The 21,787-nt window shown below is 57.4% G+C and overlaps 9 protein-coding genes across 9 annotated transcripts; 4 read left to right on the top strand and 5 right to left on the bottom strand.

Annotated features, from left to right (window-relative positions):
• Nucleotides 1–843: 843 nt before the first annotated feature.
• B0I36DRAFT_227542 (C3HC zinc finger-like-domain-containing protein) lies at nucleotides 844–2,556 on the bottom strand (the record flags this gene model as incomplete). The annotated part of the gene is made up of 3 exons (XM_046149096.1): nucleotides 844–1,730; nucleotides 1,806–2,392; nucleotides 2,498–2,556. Coding segments are annotated over 3 exons (1,533 nt in total), but the record flags the coding sequence as incomplete, so codon positions are not given.
• Nucleotides 2,557–3,697: 1,141 nt separating this feature from the next.
• B0I36DRAFT_374997 (3'-phosphoadenosine 5'-phosphatase) lies at nucleotides 3,698–4,777 on the top strand (the record flags this gene model as incomplete). The annotated part of the gene is made up of 1 exon (XM_046160324.1): nucleotides 3,698–4,777. One exon carries the CDS (start codon nucleotides 3,698–3,700, stop codon nucleotides 4,775–4,777), a length of 1,080 nt encoding a protein of 359 aa, XP_046011788.1.
• A 167-nt stretch (nucleotides 4,778–4,944) lies between these two features.
• On the bottom strand, nucleotides 4,945–6,116 carry B0I36DRAFT_133305 (ribosomal protein L6, alpha-beta domain-containing protein). Its single transcript, XM_046148246.1, has 2 exons — nucleotides 5,575–6,116; nucleotides 4,945–5,479 (listed from the first exon to the last, which is right to left on the bottom strand). The coding sequence occupies exons 1-2, from the start codon at nucleotides 5,981–5,983 to the stop codon at nucleotides 5,112–5,114; spliced, it is 777 nt and encodes a 258-aa protein (XP_046011789.1). The 5' UTR covers nucleotides 5,984–6,116; the 3' UTR covers nucleotides 4,945–5,111.
• Nucleotides 6,117–7,052: 936 nt separating this feature from the next.
• Nucleotides 7,053–8,447, top strand: B0I36DRAFT_244012 (uncharacterized protein; the record flags this gene model as incomplete). The annotated part of the gene is made up of 4 exons (XM_046150025.1): nucleotides 7,053–7,542; nucleotides 7,594–7,814; nucleotides 7,873–8,076; nucleotides 8,112–8,447. The coding sequence occupies 4 exons, from the start codon at nucleotides 7,053–7,055 to the stop codon at nucleotides 8,445–8,447; spliced, it is 1,251 nt and encodes a 416-aa protein (XP_046011790.1).
• Nucleotides 8,448–9,204: 757 nt separating this feature from the next.
• On the bottom strand, nucleotides 9,205–10,513 carry B0I36DRAFT_133314 (uncharacterized protein). Its single transcript, XM_046148247.1, has one exon. It carries the CDS (start codon nucleotides 10,297–10,299, stop codon nucleotides 9,244–9,246), a length of 1,056 nt encoding a protein of 351 aa, XP_046011791.1. The 5' UTR covers nucleotides 10,300–10,513; the 3' UTR covers nucleotides 9,205–9,243.
• Nucleotides 10,514–12,331: 1,818 nt separating this feature from the next.
• B0I36DRAFT_325884 (uncharacterized protein) lies at nucleotides 12,332–13,122 on the bottom strand. The gene has a single exon (XM_046154283.1). It carries the CDS (start codon nucleotides 13,023–13,025, stop codon nucleotides 12,705–12,707), a length of 321 nt encoding a protein of 106 aa, XP_046011792.1. The 5' UTR covers nucleotides 13,026–13,122; the 3' UTR covers nucleotides 12,332–12,704.
• A 537-nt stretch (nucleotides 13,123–13,659) lies between these two features.
• B0I36DRAFT_225146 (P-loop containing nucleoside triphosphate hydrolase protein) lies at nucleotides 13,660–14,298 on the top strand (the record flags this gene model as incomplete). The annotated part of the gene is made up of 1 exon (XM_046149061.1): nucleotides 13,660–14,298. A coding segment is annotated over one exon (639 nt), but the record flags the coding sequence as incomplete, so codon positions are not given.
• A 1,849-nt stretch (nucleotides 14,299–16,147) lies between these two features.
• B0I36DRAFT_244707 (DHHC palmitoyltransferase-domain-containing protein) lies at nucleotides 16,148–17,628 on the bottom strand (the record flags this gene model as incomplete). Its single annotated transcript, XM_046150079.1, has 2 exons — nucleotides 16,148–17,480; nucleotides 17,540–17,628. The coding sequence occupies 2 exons, from the start codon at nucleotides 17,626–17,628 to the stop codon at nucleotides 16,148–16,150; spliced, it is 1,422 nt and encodes a 473-aa protein (XP_046011794.1).
• Nucleotides 17,629–18,397: 769 nt separating this feature from the next.
• On the top strand, nucleotides 18,398–21,662 carry B0I36DRAFT_133338 (uncharacterized protein). Its single transcript, XM_046148248.1, has 4 exons — nucleotides 18,398–18,620; nucleotides 18,680–19,003; nucleotides 19,070–19,402; nucleotides 19,451–21,662. The coding sequence occupies exons 1-4, from the start codon at nucleotides 18,495–18,497 to the stop codon at nucleotides 21,581–21,583; spliced, it is 2,916 nt and encodes a 971-aa protein (XP_046011795.1). The 5' UTR covers nucleotides 18,398–18,494; the 3' UTR covers nucleotides 21,584–21,662.
• The last annotated feature ends 125 nt before the right edge of the window (nucleotides 21,663–21,787 follow it).

Below are 21,787 nucleotides of genomic sequence, written 5' to 3' on the forward strand. Positions count from 1 at the left end.
TGCATCGCGGAACGCCGACACCGAAACTGAGTGCTTCATTTTTCCAGCCTCGTGGTTTTCAGCAGCAATTTCTGAGACATTACAAGCTCGTGGGGCTTCGCTACATACTCTATCGTACAGGTGAAGAAAAGCATGTAAGACATCGCGCGCTCGAGGTCGGAAATGAATCAAATACTTCCACTTTGCTGCTAAGGGGCTGCCCGGCAACTAGCTGTGATACCGGGAGCTGACCTTTTTCCTGCATTTCCGAGTGACACTGCCCGTGTTGCTTCCGGCTCGATGCATCCCCGTCGCTTACAGCGCCCGTCCTGCGACGTGGATGCTTCCCTAGCGACGCACAAGTGTCGCAACCCACAGAGTTCAGGCCTGCTTCCTGCATGCTTTGAGGGGAGTCGGCCAAAGAGAGGGAAACCTTGACTCGCAATGCTACGGGGGGGAACTCCCTGGCCATGGGGCTTGATGCGAGCTCCCTTCCACGTGTCGGGTATTGGGTAGGTGCGTGTCACTTACCCATCCCACTTGAGGACGTTGCGTAATGCCCGATGCTAGATGCCTTTTGTGACAGTTCACCGAGATAACTGACAGCCATCGAAGCACCGTCGTCGGTCACAAGTGACGGCTTTCGCAGTGCATGTCTGAGTCGTTGATGCCGCCGTGAAAGCGGCATCGCAGTGTATTTGCACAAAACTCCGCGATCTGGAGCTGAAACAGCTGCTCGGACAACGCCCTCGTACCCGGATCGCATGGAATGTGCTCCACGCATCACGTGGCTTCAGCAGCACTGACGGTGCCGGAAACCGGCCGCTCCACGCCCGCAGTAGCAGGTCGCATGCTGTCGCCGTTGCTCGCACTGCTTCCTGCCGTTCCGGGCCTGCTCAAGGCTCGCCGCAGCTTCTTGGCATTTTTAGTGTCGAACAGGGTCTTGACTCTCCTCAATCTAGCCCACCGCTCTTTGTCCTTGGCATCTCGTGCGGCCGGATCCTCGTCTTCATCGTCTACCATGTCCGGGCCGAGTGTAAGTAGATTTCCACTGTCTGTTGGAGTTTCTGCCCCAGGCGTAATGTCGTTACCAGACGTCGGCCGCAGTGGCGTGCTCGGCACAGATGCTGTGGCACGATGAAGTATCGTGCCTGCTCTGCGAGGAGTCTTGTTGTTCTTCTGACTGCTACGCTCGGCTTGTGATCTTAGGTACGCATTATTCTTCAGCGTCTGAAGGAGAACCTCCCAAGCCGCTTTCCTTTCAAGGCTCTTAGACCCCGGATTGCGTTGTGCGTCGGGGTTGCGCCACGGACAAAAGAATCGGTGCTCGCGGACAGGGTCCAGATGATCCATTGGGGCGGCGACAAGAATTTGACCAGTCGCTTCGTCAACCTCTTGGCTCTTGAACATCCACAGCCCAAGTTTCCGCAAGCAGGTCCCGCACGATGCCGAGTTGGGAACTGGACCAATGCGAGGGTTGGTCAGGCCTTGCCAGCCTGTCAGGGCGAGGGCAAGGGCAACATCATTTGTACCACCAGCTACCGTTGTTGACGCAGTCGGCGGCGGCGACGGCTCCGTGAAGAAGTCTGATGGCAGATGTGATTTTGACACTTGGAGATCGAGTTCCGCAGGGAGGCGAAGGTTGAAGATATAAGGTAGAAAGGTAGGCCTCGAGGCCAGGTCATCGTATCGCTCACGGAGAGACTGGAGTGCAGTCTGCGGGTTGGTGATGTACAAACGCAGGAGTGAATCTGCCCAATAAGTCAACATGGTCAGCTTGTCCGTCCAAAGGCCATTCTCGCGCTCGCCTACGGTAGATAGCATACCATCGCATCCGCGCTTCCTCCACAAGCAGTCTTCCTGGTGTGCCTCGACTATGAGCTGCACGAATCGTGTCACCATCGCCTCCTCAACTTGTGTGCTCTGCAAGGATATTGCAGAACCATTGTCGGGTTTCTTGTCACTACCCAGTTTCACCACAAGTTCCTTGTTGCACAAGGCGCACCTCACACGCTCCTTGCCCTGGCAAACCCAGCCCCTCTTGGCCCATTCAATCTCGTTGATCTGGTCGGGCTTTGGTGTCCATTCTGTGAGCTCTTGGAATGTTCCAAGTCTTCGGATCAGCTCGTCGCGGTCACCTGGACAGTATCTTGATGCCGGCGTGGGCTTTTCCATCTTGCCCACGGTGGCGATGGTCGGGCTGCCACCATATTTCTTGAGGATGGCGTTGTTGGCGAAGCGCGACTGTGTTGTGGCCGGCTTGCTCCCTCCAAGACTTGATGTCAATGCCTCTGTGACGCGACGCCGTTTGCTCAATATGCTGGACGACGAGGGCATGGCTGTTGTCATCGGGCTCGGGGCCGTTCCGGGGGTCTCGTTGGAGCCTGTGGCCGGAGCGGTCGATGTTGTCGTCCTCGAGGGTGTCGTTGGCGCGGCGGCGGGCGAGGGAACGGGTGCCTCGGTCAATGAAGGGGCTTGCACCGTGACACCTGAGGCATGATCTGCACCGTCACTGGACGACGGCTTGGCACCGATGCCCTGAAAGAGGGTGTTGAACTTGCGCTTCGTAGCGTTCATCCTGGCGTGTGTGCCAACGGCGTGCAGAGGTGTCTAGAGAGTGTGCGCCGTGGTCATGCCCGTGATTCGGTGGTCGTGAAGGTCGCGGAGAAGGGCAGGAAGTCGGTACTCGGTGGTCAAGGTAGCGCGCCAGCAATTGCGCCCGCAGTTGTGGTGTTGACGGTGGACAAGATTGAGGTAGACCTGCATTTGCGGCTTCGGGCTCGAGCTCGAGGCTGTCCTGATTGGAGCTCAGCTGCAAACAAAACAATCGGGACCCTTGCAGAGGCCAACGGCAGGGGTCCCAGCTTCAGCTAGCAATGCACTGGCAGGCCATACCAGAGGGTCTATTGTTCATGCATGCTTTGCGCAAGTTTCTCTTCGGTCTGTGTGCTTGTGATAAATTCTAGGTCATTTCTGGAGGTGATTTGCTGCAAAGACTGCCTCTCCCACCAGCGCAGCACATTGTCCAGAAAGCACTGCGCTGAAGACAACCTGGAAGGTTGGGGCAGCTTTTCACGACGCTGCAAGCGTAGGCCGAACCAGACTGTAGCTCCGCCGCGTCTGCTCTGTAAGCTGGGCCTTGGGAAACCTGTGTCACGATGGAATCCTATCGATAATCTTAGAATGGCACGCACATGCACGTCTGCAAGTTGGCGTCTCCCACGTTGAAGCGTGCCGAGCAGCATTCTGGCCGGCTTACTAGCACGGGATAGGCTAAGATGGAGGCCATGGGCGGGAACTACCCCCGGCACGGGCCTGTGACGTCGGACCGGAGGCGTGCCATCCTGGCCTTACTGTGGCGCTTCCCCGAATAGAAGCGTTGGGCCATCTGATTCTCTGCAACGGGCGAAAGACCGACCACATGCAAGCACACGGCCATAAAGCAGGGCCGGCACTCTTCACCAGGCGATCCGTCCTCGTCTCCCTCCTCGTCGTCATCCTGGCTACTCTCCTGTCCCGCTACATTGTCGTGCCCCGCATCGCCGTCCTCCCGTCTCAGCTACTAGCGGGCCGACTGTTCCCAGCTGCTACTACCACCACCACCATAACCCCACCAAGCAACACTGCTGCTTCCTTCTCGACGACAACGACGACGAGGACGACACCAGCTTCTCGACCCGACAACCCCCAAATACCTCCCCCGAAGAAAGCCAGCACCATGTCGTACTCCAAAGAGCTCGAGATTGCCCAATTGGCCGTCCAGCGTGCCGCCATCCTCACCAAGCGTGTCTTCCACGAAAAGGCCAAAGGCACCGTCTCCAAGGACGACAAGTCCCCCGTCACCATTGGCGACTTTGGCGCGCAGGCTCTCATCATAGCTGCCCTCAAGGCCAACTTCCCCGACGACGAGATCGTCGCCGAGGAGGAGGCCGAGGGTCTCCGCGGCGACGCCACCCTCCGCCAGACCATCTGGGACCTCGTGCGCGAGACCAAGCTGTCCGACGCCGCGGCCGAGTCGGCCCTCGGCGGCGCGATCAAGTCCGACGACGAAATGCTCACCATGATCGACCACGGCAACTCCCAGGGCGGCCGCCGGGGCCGCATCTGGGCCATCGACCCGATCGACGGCACAAAGGGCTTCCTCCGCGGCGGGCAGTACGCCGTGTGCCTGGGCCTGCTCGTCGACGGCGAGGTCACCGTCGGCGTGCTGGGCTGCCCGAACCTCCCCGTCGACGACTCGGTCTCGCTCGACGGCAGCATGGCCTCGGGCCAGACCGACGAGGAAGGCAGCAAGGGCGTCCTGTTCAGCGCCGTGCTCGGCCAGGGCGCCACCTCGCGGCCCCTGACCACCGGCGCCCTCGCCCCGGAAGCCAAGTCCATCTCGATGAACCCCATCTCCGACACCTCGGCCGCGTGCTTTTGCGAGTCCGTCGAGGCCGGCCACTCGTCGCACGGCGACTCGGCCCAGATCGCCGCGCTCCTGGGCATCACCAAGCCCTCGGTCCGCATGGACTCCCAGGCAAAGTACGCCAGCATCGCCCGCGGCGCCGGCGACATCTACCTCCGCCTGCCTGTCAGCGCCAGCTACCAGGAGAAGATCTGGGACCACGCTGCTGGCGATCTGATCGTGCGCGAGGCTGGCGGCCAGGTCACGGATATCACGGGTAGCCGGTTGGACTTCGGCGCTGGTCGCACGCTCAAGGAGAACAAGGGTGTTGTCGCGGCGCCGGCGGCTGGCCACGCCAAGGTGCTTGCTGCTGTGCAGGAGGTCCTCGGCAAGAAGGCTGCCCAGATCTGAGAGCAGAATGGTCGAGCATAAAACGAAAGGGGGCCAAAAGAATTGCATGGTATCGTCTTCTCATGATCATAGAGTTACATATTGTATGACGACAATGATAAGCTTTCAGCTTTCTATAGATACACCTCAGAGCCAACTATGCATAGGGCAGGTGGTACACCCGTCCCTATCGGTGTCAGGTTCTCAGAGCGTGCCAAAGGCTATCCATGGACGCCCTCGGTGACCCAAGCCGTAATGTACAATGCAGATGCGTCCTCGATACAGATATACAGTACATCCACCATGGGGAATTCCCCAGTGGTCTTCTTCTCGCCAAAGCCCACGCGCGAAACGTCTATTTGATCTTCTTCTGCTTGAGCTTGATTGTCTCATCGTTGACAAAGATGCCCTTGCCCTTGTACGGCTCCGGGCGGCGCCAGTGCCGTATCCGTGCTGCCAGCGACATAACCTGCTCCTTGTTGATGCCCTCGAGCAGAATGCGGGTCGGCTGCGGTGTGCTGGCCTTCATGCCCATGGGGACGGGCTCTTCCACAGGATGCGTAAATCCGAGCTTGAGGCAGACGAACTTCTGGCCGGGAAAGGCCGCTTTGCGGGGTCGCTCTTCGATTGTCGCACGGTAACCGACACCGACGAGACGCAGAATCGCGGTGTGGCCCTCGGACACGCCAATAATGTCGCGGGTTAGGAAAGCCCAAGTCGTGCCTGTAGAATGAAACGATCATTGTCACCAGGAATGTCCGTGAAAGAATGGAACTCAAGAACGCTGTCTATTGTGTTGGGGAAGACTGGCAACTCACCCCACATCTCCATCTGCTGCTTGATTGACTTGTCCTCAATGCTGAGCACAGCCTTGCGTGCCTCAACGTCATGGTCGATCTTGAGATACGGTGGGATAGGCACGCCCAGCTCGCCGAGAGGGCCCTTAACGGTGACTGTCCGCTTGGGGATCTGGAGGTATGTTGTCGGGTCCTTCTTGACCACTGGCTCCCCGATGATGAGCTCGACGCCCGGTGGTATCGATATGGGCGTACGGCCAAGCTTGGAGGACTGTGAGGCGGTTTGAGAAAATTGTTGACGGCCCGCAGGCTTCTGTTGCTGGAAGAGCGCTGGCGCGAGGAAGCTTGGAATGGTCGCTGTTACTGCAGCGTTCGGCACGGAGGCGGCGGCGGCGGCGTGCGCGAGGCGCCCTCTGCTTGGGGCCAACATGGCGACTGGCTGCAATGGGCGTGTGTCCAGCCGGGTGGCTAGTCCAGTCAAGTCGTTATTGTCGACTGATCTGGCAGAGGGCGAGTCGAGATCTCGTGAGAGCTCCAGCCAGACCAGGTCAATTGGGATCGTGGTGCTGCTAGTGCTGCATGCACTACTGGGAAAATTGTCGGGGCAGGGATCAGGTGATTTCGCGGATACGTGCATAAGTTGCGGGCGCAGTTGTGCAAATTATGCACCGGTGTCGCTCACGCTTTCCCCACACTCGCTCCTGCCTGACGACCCAGCTGGATCGGACAACTTCGGAATGCCCAGAGGCTCGGAAGAGAGCTCCATTCCGATGTCCGCAGATGGTTCATTGCAAATGTGCGAGGAATATCTCGTTTTCTCCAGGCAAAGAAGGATTGAGAATCCAGGCTTATGACAAAGCGTCGCATACTACGTCGTATCCAACGATCGCACGGGCTTCTGGAACGCGGCAACTTGCGTCTGCATGGCGGCAGGGTAACACGGTAGCAAGCGTCGCTCTTTCCAAAATCTAATCTGATAGTGGAAACATCCTGCTGCCGGCCGGCATTGCATATCAATCATGATTCTCTTAGTTTTGAAAAACTTGATCAATTCGTGGTTCTCAAAGGTCCAAAGAGCGACGTTCTTTGGTTCGGGACAGGTGCATTGGCTCCATGACTGGCCCGGTTGAGGCCCAGGCCGTCCTTCCGTAATATCTCGTTGTCGCCATATCTGCCAGGCTGCTGATGTGGCTAGCCAGGTGTCAGGTCTATGATCTACTTCAGCAGTCCGACTCGTCTTTGGCAGCTCCCACCTCTGGACAAAATATCGATCGACTGGAACTCAGCATCCCGCTCGAGGCATTCTGGTCTACTCAAAACCCGAAAATCACGCCTCATGAAGCCTGCAACTCGCCACTTCCGAGCTTCACACTGCCCTTCTTAAAGTACGCGCCCTACCTCCGCGCGACATCATCATGCATTACCGATTCTTTTTGCTGCTTGCTCAGGTTATTCGATGCTACCAGCCGGTCGAATCTGACCACGTCGCTTTACACGCGATGTCGGCGGCACAGAGACGACACAAAGACTCCACGTCACAGGGACTTCAGAACCATTCCAGATTGTTCGAAGCTGCAAAGAAGGCATCTGGCGAGATATTAGCCCTCGACGCCGAGCCAGTCTGTCATACCGTGGCTGCACGCTTTCTTGCCAACAACTGCCAAGTGCTCGAGGGCAAAGACGATGCCAGCGTGCTTACCGACAGCGGTCGTCACATCAGAGACTTTCTCGAGTCTTACGCAGTCAGCCTAGCGATCTGCGACCTCGAGCGAGGCAACAAGACAATCCCAGCAGAATGTACTATGTTCCGCGAGTCATCTCTCGTTCAGTTTCCCGTGCAAACGACTGCTCACCTCCATGTCACATCCGACGAAATCCAGGCATGCCTCTCTACATTTGCGAGCTCTGCAGTAGTGTGGGGCACCTACATCAGTCACAAGCAGAATGCGCTACGGTTTTGTGAGGCTGCCATGTCCGAGAACAGCAGAGGTGCGTCGCCAGTCCCGAATCGATCATTACTCTGATGCTGACAGCCATCAGCCCAGAGCATCAGATTGTTCCAACGCGTTACTCAGATCATGGGGGCTATGGTAGAGTTCTTTGATACGACTTGGGAGAAACATTTGAGCAGCATCGTGGCTGCTGTTCAACAAGCAGTGGCGGAGCAACTGAACTCTTTGACAGCAGGACTTGCGCGCGTACAGGAGGGCCTGCAGCTCTCAAACGACTACATCACACACAAGCTACAGGTTTCGCTAGAGGTTTGTGATTACGAGTTGTCCTTTTTGATCGTTTCCGAGTTAGCTGACGTTATGACAGGGTCTAGGACTATCGGTGCTGAACGTAGAAAGAGGCTTAGAGGAAATGCTGCGCAATCTCACCGTTGTGGCGATACAGAGTCAAGCAGATGCCGAAGAGGCATATCAACACGCTTTGAAGACGTTCAATGAGGAGGCTTCGCTAGCGATCTTGGCAGTTGCTGCAGAGGCACGCAAGTCCGTGGCCGAAATGGGCCGTGAGCTGGTGGGTTACCGTGCCATTTTGATATTTGTCCGCAGCTAAACCTTGGAACACAGGAAGTCACAAAGTCCCGCATGGCCGAGCTCGAAGAGGGTATCTACAACAGTTCAGCCATGGTAGAGAGCCAATCCCTACGAATCAAGGACAACAACCAACAACTTTCCAAGGTCAGGAAGGCAACAAGCAAGATCAACGACGACCTCAAGGAGGCGATGTCGTCTGCATCCGATATTGGCAGCAGTCTCAGCACACGTTTCTTCTCTTCGCCGCTTTGGTCAGTTGGCTGGTTTTCGATCGCATCATTGATCCTTGGTTCGTACGGACTCCCACCGTCTATGATAAGGAATGGAGGTTTAGTCGCTTTCGGTAAGTGACATTCTGTCACATACCTCCGCCACTGCTAATATCCGTACTAGGCGCGTCTGTGAGCATCATTTTCCATAGTCTGAGCTCTGCAGACTCTGATAAATTCTCGCTGGACTTGCCACAAGTTTTCCGAAAACGCTCAGCAAACATGACATCGAACGAGAACGACACTAGAGCACGGCACGGCACGAGGAGACACTATCTTCAACCATTCGCCGCCCGCAGCTCAGACTTCAAGGTGAGCCGCCAAGAAAAGGACCTCACGGGTTAGAAAGGAGACTCGCGTGGAATACAAGGACCGATAGTGGCCTTATTTTGCAGGGAGAGAGCCCGCTTCCCAACTTTGCACCAGTAACTCAAAGACGAAGAGTGGAATGCTCGGAATTTCGGCTTGTGGCACGACCCAGGTCTGACATCTGCGATATGCTGACAGAATTGTGCTTCAAATGATCGCACCTGGATGGAGAACGGCTTGAAAGCAGCTGGAGGCAAGATGAGGGATATGGCCAATGGCGCATGCATTCATAGCACAATCTGGACTTTCCCCTTTCCAACTTTTTCCTATCGCGAGGAGTGCTAGCGGTCTCGCGGGAGGCAACATTTCGCGTGCATGGCGGGCTTGCTCGGGTGGAGTAGCAGGCACCAGGATAGGACTCTGTTACCCCTGCAAACCGGTTAACTCTAACGGAGACAAGCACTGCCCGGTGATGCAATAAGCCCCGCCAGACCCCTGGCTGACCTGCCAGGCTGACATTCCAGGGATCCTGCGAGGCCGCCCGCTTGCCTACTTGATGTGTGCCCGGCCTACAGCTTTCCTTGATTGAAACATCCGAGGTCAAGACGACTCGCAGGGGCGTACTTAAGAGCCTGATTCCTCGCCGCTCGAACCAAGCACTGGCTGGTTCCCACCATTCCTAGAAGACCATTCGCGTCTTCTCGAGCACACTGTTCCCTGTTCGCGCAGCACCTCACAGTTGAACAGCTCTCACCATCACCTGCACCCCACCCCACCCACACACAAACGGCCACTCTCTCCAGAGGAGCAACTTCTTGCCCCCAATCGCCCGAAAAGTCATGTCGGCAAACGACTATTACAGCAGCAGCGGCGGCGGCGGTGGCGGAGGAGGAAACCAGTATCCGCCTCACCACGGCGGAGGTGCGCCAGCGTACCCCGGGGGCCCGCCCGCTCCTGGCAGCGGCAGCAGCGCGCCGTATGGCCAACACGGCTATCCCCAGCAGCCGCCGCCATATTCTTCTTCCGGTGGTGGGCACTACAGCGGCGGCGGCGGCGCGGATGGAGGAGACAGAGGCAGCGGAGGAGGATCTAGCGACCGAAGCCTGGGCACGAACCTCATCAACGCTGCCGTCGGCGCCATCGCAGGCAATCTCATGGGCGGGGGTGGGGGCAGCAAGCCGCCGAAGCATGGAGACCAGTATCAGCACGGAGGGGGCAGCAGCAGCGGAGGAGGAGGAGGATTCGGCTACTCGAACTCGGGCGTGCCGCCGGGCGGGTACTCTGGCAGTGGTGCGTATGCACCGCCGCAGCATCAGCCGTACCCCCCGCAGCAGCATTATCAGCAGCCGCCGTATCAGCAGCAGCAGCAGCACCACGGATATCCGCCAGCTCCTCAGCACGGGTATGGCGGTGGCGGCCATGCTGCCCCTCCGCAGCACTATGGTGCAGGTGCTGGATACGGCGCTGCCGGTATGGCTGCCGGGGCTGCCGCCGCCTATGGTGCTTACTCTGGTCATGGAGGCAGTTCCGGCGGCCATCATCATGGTGGGGATGGGCACCATGGCCACAAGGAAAAGAAGGACAAGAAACACAAGGATAAGCACCACAAGAAGCACGACAAACATCACAAGCGCAGGGGTAGTCACAGCAGTGGCAGCGGCTCCTCCAGCAGTGACAGCGACTAGATAGGTCGAAGGAGAACGTTTTGTTATGATATTGTTGGTGCGAATTTGCGAGTGGTTTCAATTTTCTGAGTTCTGCCACTGTCTAGCTGACGCTTTATGATGAATGTTTCCTGGTCATGATTCAAAACACGATAAAGTTGGAAATGCTGTAGGCGCTTGCTGGAAAAAATATTGATGATTTCTGCGCACCGAAACAGTTACCTTGGAGTGCTCGGTACAGTAACCTGCATGGTGCTGGCATGCTAAGACGTCGTACATACCAGATATCCATGCTAGGCATGGGTCGGTACATTCTGCAATGATGTCAAGAATGTGTTGTTGCGCAAGACAGCACTCCTTCAAGTGAGTCAATTTGGCTTAGTCGACGTTTAAAGGTGCAGCACCGAACCTCCGGCACTGAGACTCATGGTGATCTGCTCTTTTTCGTGTCTGTCTAACCAGCCTCTGACGACGATAGTTCGAGGCATGCCTTCGCGCCAACGACTGACCTGGCTCAGTGGTGTGATCATATCACTTATGGCGAGCCGACAGCAACCCATCGGGCAGAAGCACTCGGTAATATCAAGCTCGAGCAACTTCAGGTCCATGGCCAAGATGCGGTGACACCAGATCATGAAGGTTGCCTGAAGTTTGGACGTGCAATTGACGTGTATCCAGTCGCTGCGTTGCCGCCTGGTGAGGCTTTTCCATTGCTGGATGCGACCGTGAGGGGCACTCATAGCAGGATAACCCGTCAGAATGGAAAACAAGCCCTTATGAATTGGTTCAGGGTTTGCTCTGAAGGTGAACTGGACGGACAAGCGTTGAAGGTGCTGCGGGTGATGTTAGAAGTCACTGGCACATACTATTCCCTCCTGCGCGACGAACTCACCTTGAGAAACCAGCAAGAACTCGGGTGAGCGGAGAAGGAAAGTGGAACTTGCAAGAGTTGTCCCGGCAAGTAAAAGACGTTGTACTCGCAGAAAATGCCCACCGCTTCACTGTGTATGTTTTTGCTGACACCGAGAATCAAGCCACTGGTAACGAGATCGCGTTTCAGTGAGAAGAAGTCTCTGTAGCGTGGCAACAGCCTGCCGTTGTGGCCATACATATGGGATCTTCCATGATAGTAGTTGGAAGTGCTCCTGTTGTGTGTAGTTCGTGATGGGACGAATATCTTCTGCCGGACGAGAAGGAGGTTGTAAATTATATTGCGAATCTCGGGCGGTAATGCCATGAAGCCGTGAAACTCGGTGCCACGGCGCCTTTCTCGACGTCGTGCCACTTGGTCAAAGTCGATTCGGACCACGGTTCCGTACGAGCTTCTGCAAGAAATATCCTCGTGCCACCTCAGGTGGTAAAACATTCGCAGGCGCTCGTGCTAAGGTGTCTGGCGCATTCTGATGAACCATCGAGGCTGGGCATTATCTTGCAAGGCTGGCGGTTGGTTTTCGATGGTGAAGTGCCGGCCACATGAGCCATCACGCTCCCAGAGGCTGGCTTGGCCGTACGAGACCACGCAGTCATGCGGGTTGAAGGTGGGGTGCTGTGTACCTGCGAGCTTTGGTGTCATAATTGAGCTCAAGACGGACAGACGCTGTGCCATAACTGAGATCTGTCGAGACTGGCTTGATGTGGAGATCGACGTCGGGATTCAATTCGTGTGCCTTCAAACGTTCAGCAAATGTAGCAATGTGGGGGATTAATGTAGGAGGTGTGTGCTGTTGAGCATGAGTGCAAGTTGTTGGCAGCAGAGTGCGTTCAGCAAGGCGAGGGACGCAGCGAGAACAATCGCGCTACGCAATTGACACAGCAAGCCAAGCCAAGGCTGTTCTTGCCTCGCGTCATGAGCGTAAGGACTGCAGGCAGGCAAGAACAAAGTGTTGATAGTAGAGACGCAACTCCCTGAAAGGGCATCAGATTGCACCAACACACGCGGCTCGCGAGCAGAGAAGAACCAAAATAGCATCGCCAGGAAAGAGACGCAGAGAACTCGGCATCAAAATGGGTATCGTTGTATAACGGATATATAGATGTTTTACATGTGCCTCACGACACGTATTGTACAATGGCAGGCACAATGCTGCTGACGCCGTAGCACCAAGGATTCCCTTTCGTTTCACCCGCCTGAACGCGATGCGGGGAAAACAAAGACCCTCGATACTCCAGAGGTGCCTAGATTGATCGAGGAATCGTGCCTTTTTTGTAGTAGAAATTGCTCCCGGTATATGCATCGACGGTGCTGAGACGGACGCGCTGCTGGCGGTTCAAATATGGCAGGCAGACGTGCCACGTAGATCTCTCCTCGTCGCCTTTGTGTCTTTGATGGATTTCGCCTCTATATTTCCGTGCTTTTGTGTTTTCGGCTACGCCTGCTCGTTCTCAAACTCCTTTGGCAGATCCATGCCGACCCGGCGAGCGGTAAGCCTTATGCGCTCGTCCTGATCCATGTTCATGCCTGGGTTGTAGCGGTCGAGCAGCGTGACGTATTGCCTCTGGGCTCGGAGGTACTGAATCATCTGGTCGGTCTGGGCGATTGACTTGTTGGCCGACGAAGACTCGCTCGAAAAGCCCTGGCGCAGGCGGTGGTGGAGGGGCGAGCGGCTCTGTGAGTTGGCGAGGGGCCGTGGAGGAAGCTCCCGCAGGAGCGCCCGGTACAGGGCACGTAGTCTGGCTGCGTCCGCCATTGCGATCTGCTCTGAGCAAGTGGAATCGAGTGGATGCCGAAGAAGGAGACGCTGGTGCTGTTGAGCCGTGTTCGAGGTGCTAAATCTTGAAGGCGATCGAACTCACAGGGTCTCCCGCCCCAGGTCGTCATTGAATGCTGATAAGATAACGGCGGGCTGGTAGGACCCACCTAAACTTCACGATCAACATGGTGATGGCGATGTCATGCTTCGAGGAACCGACATCCCCAGTCCCGCACAAGGCACTTCTCGATTTTGGCGTCCTCTCGGCATATTCATTTGCAGTAGACATGACGCCTCGGTAGCACCTGCAGCAGTCTGGCCCACAATGTCGTCGCGCCAGCTCGCTATCCTGCTGGCAACGCCAGCCAAATTCCGGCCGTTGTCGGCCGCCGGAACCATCAGCTCACATGCCCGTCGACTGGTCGCCTCGCCGTCTAGGCTCGCCAGTTTCTCGACGACAGGTGGTCGCTCCGCTGCGCCTAGGCACACAAAGCCAGCTGCCTTCAGGATACCCGAGTATAGTTCATCGGCACCTGTCGACCTCACACCAGCCCAGCTCTTCGAGCACTCATCCCTCCTCCACACACCGAACGAGCCCCTCGAGGATGGCCTGACGACCCTGTTTACCAAGAACCCAGCCACGTTCTACTACGGCAACCCAGATTTCTACCACCTACGAAAGAATACCCGCACCCCAGAGGTCTGCATTCTCGGCCGGTCCAACGTAGGGAAGTCGTCACTCGTGAACGCCGTCGCGAATCGGATGGGCAGCGAGCTCGCACGTGTCAGCAAGAAGGCGGGGCACACAAAGACGATCAATGCGTACGGATTCGGGCCAGCGCCGCGGCCGGAGAAGGGTGAGGTCGTCCTCAGCGACGAGTTCAAGGGCAAGGAGGAAATGCCAAAGCACATGTTCTTCCTTGTGGACATGCCCGGCTACGGACACGGGAGCTTGCAGGAATGGGGCAAGAACATTGCTCTGTATCTGCAGAAGCGGACAGCGCTCAAGGGCGCCGTGATGCTCATCGACGCAGAGGTGGGCCCAAAAGAGTCTGACTGGGACGCGATCGAGCTCATGGCCAACGCTGGCCTGCGGACGGCGATTGTGCTCACAAAAGCCGACAAGGTCAAGAGTGGCAACGAGGGGCTTCTCAAGACGTGTAGGAAAGTCTGGGACGGCATCCGACGCATTGAGTCGCAGCTTGCGGAAAGCAATAAGAAATGGACGTGGGAGAAGGAGTTCTATGTCACTGCTAGTGGAGCAAACGATGCAGCTGTGCGTCGTGCGACTATTGCCACAGCTCGGCTTGCGGTCGCGCGCCTGGCAGGTCTCGTCAAGGACACAAGACCGCAGGCTGTGGAGGAACAGAAGTGGTCCGGCAAGATTGTGTCATTCGATGAACTTTTCGGCACCACCTCTGGCGAGAATCCCGAGACTTCGTCCCACCCCGAAGATCAACAGGCGGAGGCTGCAATAGAGCCTGATGAGTGGGACGAGCTTGAGGATCCTGCTGAAGGAGGCTTCGTCGAAGAATACGACGATCGGCATCTGGCGGCCGCTTTCGAGTCGAAGATGCGCAACTCCAGGCACCGGGAGCCTGAATTTACACGCAAGACAAAATCTAGTGCCTCATCTCGCAGCCCGTCACATAGGAAGACGAAGAACGCCAACATGACACCAAAACGGCAATCGAGGAGCGATACAAAGCACCGTCGGACACCTCCCCAAAGCCCACGGGGTCATCCAAACCCCTTCGATAAGCTCGAAGCAGCCAGCAGACCTACACTCGGCGGTCGCAACTCCTTCAACAGGTCACCACCAAAAGCCTCCTTCTTCCACACATACTCGGGCAGACATGCGCCATCACCGCCCGCGTCGGAGAACCCGCCGACGTCCCTTAGCAAGGAAGAGCTCAATGGCGTCCTGGCAGACTTCATCAAGACCCTCCAACCTTCCAATACACTTCGCGACATTGTGCGGCAGCGCCAGCTTGATATGGAGCGAGGCGTCGGCCAGCCAGACTCAGAGGCCCTCAAGCAGTCGTGGGCAGACCGTCTGGAGCGCAACAAGAAGCAGCTTGCGAAGCGGCACAAACAGCAGACCAAGCGGATCCGGGAAATCCGCGATCGCCGCCTCGCGCTCGAGGAGGAGAAGCTCCAGCGGCAGGAGGAGATGCTCGCCGAGCAGGCGCGGCTCGCGCGAGACACGGACTGGGTTGCCATCCGGCGTGAGATGAGGCAGCTCGAGCGGGAGAAGAAGGCCGAGGAGGCGGCGCTTGCGGCCGCCGCGCTGGAAGAGAGTCGGCGCATTGCGCGGGAGAATGGCGCCATTGAGCCGGACGAGGAAGGGCGGGACCAAGAAGAGCTCGGACAGTACGAAGCTGATGTTGAAGAAGATTCCCTGTACCGCAAGAACCATCGGCAGATGAGAGACCAACAATTTGATCTTGCTGAGCTGCAAGGCAAGAAGAAAGGCAAGGGGAAGAAGGGCAAAAAGGAAATGGATGAGTTTGAGAGGGTGTTCGCGAGCAAACTCGCTGGCAGCGGAAGTGGAAGCGGTAAAGGCGACAAAGACAAGTTCAGACCGTCGTTCTAGAGCGAGCCGCGGCCACGGATACCAGAACGGATTGTACCAACAGCATCTGGAAGAGAGGGCAGCTTCTTTCAATCATCAGATACCAGCACAGCGGTTCTTGCCTACACTTGCAAGGATTGTAATGGATATGACTTACGACCAAAAGATGGTCGTGGAATGCGGCAGGATGAGGCCGTCAATCGATCTTGTACATATTTATATCTCGCATTTTAGCAATGTACAAAACCCCTGGTGTATATCACCGACTTTGCATATAACCACTTGCATGGTCTCTTTTATCCGACGATCCCGCAAATCACGGGCTTCTGAAACTGATATGACCCTTCAACCCCGGAGGTCTTTCGCTAACGCTCGAATGCCATAACGCTGTTTCATGCTAATACCCAACCTGGACCGCCGAGTACTTCATGAACTTTACGGGTCGGCTTCGGCCACCCGTCTGATACAATGATGTCCAGGTCTATTCTTCGCAGGCACTGTCTCACAGGACTTATCCCTTGCCACCTCCACCACCACCTCCGCGTCAAGTCGCCGCATTGACAATCCCCGATACCGTGGGGATGTTGGGCTTCTTACTCCTCCGCGCGCGCTCCTTGTGCGCCCGCCGCACGTCCCTCGTCACGTCCCTACTGCCACTTGCACCGCTACCACCGCTACCACCGCGAAGCCGCTCCCGGCTCCCGTACGCCTCGACGTCATCCTCGTTCCCGGCAAACTCGTCGTCATCGCGCAAGCCCCCTCTCCCCTCGGCGCGGAACGAGTACTCCTTGATCATGATATCCGTCAGGTTGTCCCAGAACCCAATGTCGTACAGGTTCTCGACCTCGCGGAGGGACCAGACGCGCTCCCACTCGCCAAAGCCGTACGGGCTCTCCTTGTGCGGGGGGTGGCCATCCTCGGTGCGCACGAGGATCTGCATGGCCTCGACGGGCCAGCGCGTCCAGGCGGGCTCGACGGCGTGGTCGCGGTGGCGCTCGAGCGGCGGTGGGGGGTGGAGCGAGCGCTTGAAGGCGCAGCCCTCGTCCATCTCGATCTTCCAGTCGCTCCACTTCATGGACTCGTTGGTGGTGGTGCCGCACCAGATCAGGTAGACGTGGTAGCCCAGCAGGGCCCAGACCATCGGGGTAGTCATAGTAGTGAGCAGAGTGACGCTGCCGACGCCGACGTCGGCCTGGATACCGATCATGAGGAGCAGGAAGTAGTGCTGCCAGGGCATCGAAGCGCGCTTGAAGAGGGCAAAGTTGTCGTTGCCCGTCTTGGCAATGGCCGAGTCGCGAACGAGGTTGAAGCCCAGGACCGCGCCGTAGGTGGTCAGCCAGGCGGTGGTGAGGAGGAGCAGGAGGAAGTAATGCTGGTTGGCGTAGCCGACGCAGTTGTTGATGAAGACGCAGTGGTGGTCCATGCGGGCGACGCAGCGCTTGCAGACGCTGCAGTGCTTGCTGCGCGCGGGCTTGAGGAGGAGGCACGTCTTACAGACCTGGCCCGGGTGGAAGAGGGTGAAGTCGTACGGGTAGTGGCTCATGTACCTTGCGTGGTTAGCCGACGAGATGATGCCCGGGTCCGTGTAGGCGGCCTTGTAGAGGAACCAGTAAGGCAGGACGATGCTGATGAAGCCAAAGACCTGGTTGAAGCGGGACAGGCGCGGCCAGGCTCCAGGCAGGTAGAGGATCTCGCCGACGGTGAGCAGGAGAAGGAAGAAGACGAGGATGGTGGGGTGCTTGTCATAGAGCATGTAGGTGAAAAAGCGGCTGATGGACGAGGTGAGGCGGCCGGAGGTGAGGCGCTGGTCGGCAGCCAGGACCGCCCTGGGTATCCTGATCCAGATCAGGCGATGCAGCCATGCTACCGGTGTGTGCCTGTAGTCGATGTTAGTTGCGTGATGTCTGATGTGAAGGGCGGAGGGGTTGAGTGGTACCTGAGTGCTGGGAGTCTGCCAAAGAAGGCTATGAGGATGAGGAATGCCACCACGAGGATGGCAATGACAAGGTTTGCCAGCAGTCCCATCGTGTCCAGACCCTGGCCGTCTCTCTGGCTCTACCAGGACAATGGCATGTGTGATGGTCCAGGGGCGTGCCGGCAAGGGATGACACAGACGTTGAGGTCGCGAGGTCCGGAAAGCTCGGTGCTCATCAGACCAGCTGGCTGTTTCGAGCGACGATGACCCGGCATGATCCCCCGGTGAGCCCTGCTGGGGCGGAGTGCTGAGCGCTGAAGGCCAGCTGGGTTTCAGGGACCACAGCGCGCCTGACAGCAGCCTCAGGCCCCGCCAAGGGGACCCTGGGCTTGGCAGCATGCACGTATCGGGGGCCAGGGACGCCCTGTGGGACATGCATCTAGCCCACTTGCAAGACCACTCAAACGTTCTGTGGAGCACTCTCTCGCTGTCCACTATCCGCACTGCACGTGAGGACGCGTTCCACTCACTTGCAGTACTGGAGCCACAGCCCCAAGTCGAGCTTCACATCGCGTGTCCACGCCCCAGCGCTGAGCGGTGCAGCCAGCTTTTGGCATCACGGAATCGCCCCAGAGCTCCTCGTAGGCTTGCGTAAGTCTCGAAAAGTGGACAAGCGTCTCTCGCGGGCTGCCCGCAGCGGCTTATCAGCTTCAAGCCCCGGCTCACTGCCCGTCAGTGCGCGACGCGCAAAGCATCTCTGTTTTGTCTTTGGCTTACCCTAACCCTAACCCCAAACTCACGACTCACCCAAACGCCAACGCGCCTGGGGCTGCACATCAAACAACAGCCCAACAGTCACGCTCGGTTGTGTTTTCACCGTCTTCTCTCCACCTCTAAAACGAACGCGCTCATTCAAGATCCGCTCTGGTGTCGCCGTTTGCAGCCTTAGCCGGTGTCCAAGGGCCTGCTCTCAGTGATGCCCATCACCTATCACAATGTCGCCCCCACCACAGATGGGGGCCGGGGCACCCTCTTCTCGGGCATGAAGTTCTGGGTGTCGTTGCGCATCCCTGATCGCAACGTCATTCTCAGGAATATCATGGTACAGTTTCCTCCAATTTGTCCAGCTATCTGCACGTATGCGCTAACTTGGCACTACAGGACAATGGCGGCGAAGTCAAGGCGCTGGACAAGCTGGCCCAGTTCCTCATTGTGGACCCAACAAAGGCCCCCCAGCCAGGCTCCTACTCATATGAATGGATCACAAACTCTGTCCGCGAGGGGATCGTCCTTCCGAAAGAGGAGTTTGCATGTGCTGGAGGGACTGTGGCTCCCGCTGGACGACCCGGGTTCGCCCCTGCTCGGAAAGCGATCCGAGTCCCTTTCACAACAGAGGAAGACCGCTTCTTGACCGCTTGGGTCATCAAGCACGAGACGAAGTATGCTTCCGGTGGAAACAAGATGTTTGAGATGCTTGCCATGCAGGTAGGAGGCCCTTCTCTGGAGCTCCCAAAGTCTGACTACCCTTCGGCAACGATCTAACACGCACAGAACCCTCGTCACACATACCAGTCTTGGCGGGATCGCTGGGTCAAAAAACTCTCGAGACTGCCACGGCTGGCCATCTCACAAGAGGAGCTGGACGCCATTGATGTTAAAATGCCGGACACTGAAGCTCGGCCTGCTCCTGTGTCACTACCTCAGCGCACCCAACCCAGCCCTTCTGCAGGTCGTCCAACGAACACGGGCGGAAGTCAGCACGCCACGGTACGGGCAAAGTTCACAGCGGAAGAGGACCTTGTGCTCTTGAACAAATACTTTGAGGTTGTCAATAACAGAATGCTAAGCAAGCAGAAGGACTTGTACACCAAGCTCGCGGATCTTGTAAGTTTGCGCCGTCCCATTCGCGGCCTCTGATGCTAACATTCACAGTATCCGCAACATCCTGCAGGCGCATGGAGTGCCAGACTCGTAAAGACCATCGAGGTCAGAGTGAGAGACAGGCTCAACACCACGTTGGAGGAGATTGGTCAGGAGAATATGCCACAGCTGGCTGCCTGGCTCCATTCCGTGAAGCAGGATGCCGCCTCGTTTTGGGAGATGCTCGAGGCCGAACCTGCAGCCCTTACATCGCCGCAGGCCAGATCACCTGTAGCCACGTCACCTCATGTCAGAACACCGGCACAGCCAGTAATCAAGAAAGAGGTGAGGTCCACGCCTTCAAGGAGAGCATTTTCGACGCCAACGAAGCCTTCGACAACGCAAAAGCCCGCCGGCACTGGCCCCGTCGTCAAAGAAGCACCTGTCATTCCAAGTAGTCCTCCAGCCGAAGATTCGGAGCCGCCTACCCCCTCGCCAACACAAGTTGCTACCGATGTCGCCCCTTCGTCGCCGCAATTGCCGGTGATGCATGTACGACACGTGATCGCGCAGAGAGGCGCTGTCAGTGAGGAGAGCAAAGCCAGGGCCGACTTTTACGACGACTACTATGTGTACACGGAAGCCACACGGCAGAAGCCGGTGCACTTCCCGAGTATCGCTGGCCATGCGTTCGAGCTGTGGGACCTGTGGCGGGAGGTCATGGAGCAGAAGATGTCCCCCGAGCGTGATTGGGAGCTTATCACAGAGAACCTCGGCATTGACTGGAACGAACATCCAGACGCACCGGAACAGGTCAGACAGTTCTACGAAACCCACCTGGGCTTATTTGAGGAGGCAACGCAGAACTTTGACGAGTCTGACGGCGAGGAAGCCCCTGGGACCGCCAAGGACGCTGCCATCCCCTCGTCTCCGCCTCGTATGACGCATTCGAAGAGACCTGCGGACAATGACAGGGACGATCAATCATATTCTGCCACGCCGCGCAAGAGGCACAGGCATGACAGGAATGTTGAGATCGCCTCGACGCCAGATGAAAAGAACGGGACCAGCCACTTGCGATACTCGGATGGTCATATCCCTCCGAGCGACGCCGACGAAGACGACGAGGAAGAACTTGGTAGTCTCGAAGTGCAACCCAACCGAAGATTTGCAGCCGAGCCAGAGACTCAAGACTTCCAATATGAGACGGCCAAGGAGACACAATACTATGATGCCATGGACTTGGACGAAGACGATGAGTTGCTCGACATCACGCCATCTCAGCAGCTCATGCTCGAGTCTGACTCTGTGGCAACGCCCGGGCCACCGACCTCTCCTCCACGAACAGCTGTTGTGCCTGCTACCGCGCCGCTCACGCAGGGCACGCCAACTCCCCAGCGACGTGTTGCAAAAACACCGTTCTTGAATGACGACTCGGACCGGGAGCAAACGCCGCTGCCCATGTTCAAGCGGCCGTGGGCAGAAAAGGTGGCACCCGCAGCCAAACGCCGGTCCCTACCAAAGTCGTTTGTCGTCGAGCAGCCAGCCGCGCAGCAATCGACATCACCTATAGAGAGCCCAGTTCCGTCTCGGCCGCCGGCGCCGCCTCACGGCCCAAGGCCCACCACGTCATCATCATCATCATCATCACGACGTCCCGTGACCGCGACGAGTGTCGCGACAGCCCGCACCACCACCACGCCTAACACCAAACCCGCACCACCGCAGCAACAACAACAACAATCTCCTTCCCCTCCTCATCGACAAGAACCACGCCGACCGGATCCAAAAGAAGAAAAACAAAAACAGGAGCCCGACGACGTCGAGAAAATCATCAGCCACCACGTCTCCCTGGGCTACCCGCGCGACATCGTCCTGAAGGCGATGCACGCGACGACCTGGAGCAGCGGGATCGGCACCATCGTCATGGACGAGCTGAAGAAGGGCAACCCGGTCCCCGCGAACGCCCGGGGCGTGTGGACCGCCAAGGACGACGAGTATCTCGCCCTCCTCATGATGGACGCGGAGGATCGTGGTGGCGGCGAGGGCGGCGGCGAGAGCGACAAGGACAAGGACAGCAAGAAGAAGAAGCTGCTCGACCGCGCCAGGCGCAGGCTCGAGACCAAGCATACCCCCGCGATGATCGAGAGCCGCAAGAAATTCCTCAGGCAGGACGAGGGCAGCGCGTGGAAGGCTGCTCGTTGAGGGGAAAAAAAAAAGAAATCTGAGTTTGCTCTGATTCATCTCTCCCACCAGCGAGATTTCGAGATCGCTGATCATCAGCATCAATCGTCCTTCTTGCTGAGAGAGATCTCGGCCATTGTATATTTATTCCTTTCCCCCTCTGTTTTTGTTCTCGTGGTTACGCGGTCTGGAGCGTGTTGTTCTTCTTCACGCAACGTCCCTCTA

Source organism: Microdochium trichocladiopsis (assembly GCF_020744255.1).
Source record: "Microdochium trichocladiopsis strain MPI-CAGE-CH-0230 chromosome Unknown B0I36scaffold_6, whole genome shotgun sequence".
Classification (NCBI taxonomy): Eukaryota; Fungi; Ascomycota; class Sordariomycetes; order Xylariales; family Microdochiaceae; genus Microdochium; species Microdochium trichocladiopsis.

Coding starts and splice junctions, on each gene's coding strand:
- B0I36DRAFT_133305 (XM_046148246.1), bottom strand. CDS start 5,983: ATGTTGGCCCCAAGCAGAGGGCGCCTCGCGCACGCCGCCGCCGCCGCC. Junction 5,480..5,574: donor GCAGCAGATGGAGATGTGGG/GTGAGTTGCCAG, acceptor TTCATTCTACAG/GCACGACTTGGGCTTTCCTA.
- B0I36DRAFT_325884 (XM_046154283.1), bottom strand. CDS start 13,025: ATGGCGGACGCAGCCAGACTACGTGCCCTGTACCGGGCGCTCCTGCGG.
- B0I36DRAFT_133338 (XM_046148248.1), top strand. CDS start 18,495: ATGCCCATCACCTATCACAATGTCGCCCCCACCACAGATGGGGGCCGG. Junction 19,004..19,069: donor TTGAGATGCTTGCCATGCAG/GTAGGAGGCCCT, acceptor TAACACGCACAG/AACCCTCGTCACACATACCA. Junction 19,403..19,450: donor ACACCAAGCTCGCGGATCTT/GTAAGTTTGCGC, acceptor TAACATTCACAG/TATCCGCAACATCCTGCAGG.
- B0I36DRAFT_133314 (XM_046148247.1), bottom strand. CDS start 10,299: ATGTTTGTCGTGCTTCTTGTGGTGCTTATCCTTGTGTTTCTTGTCCTT.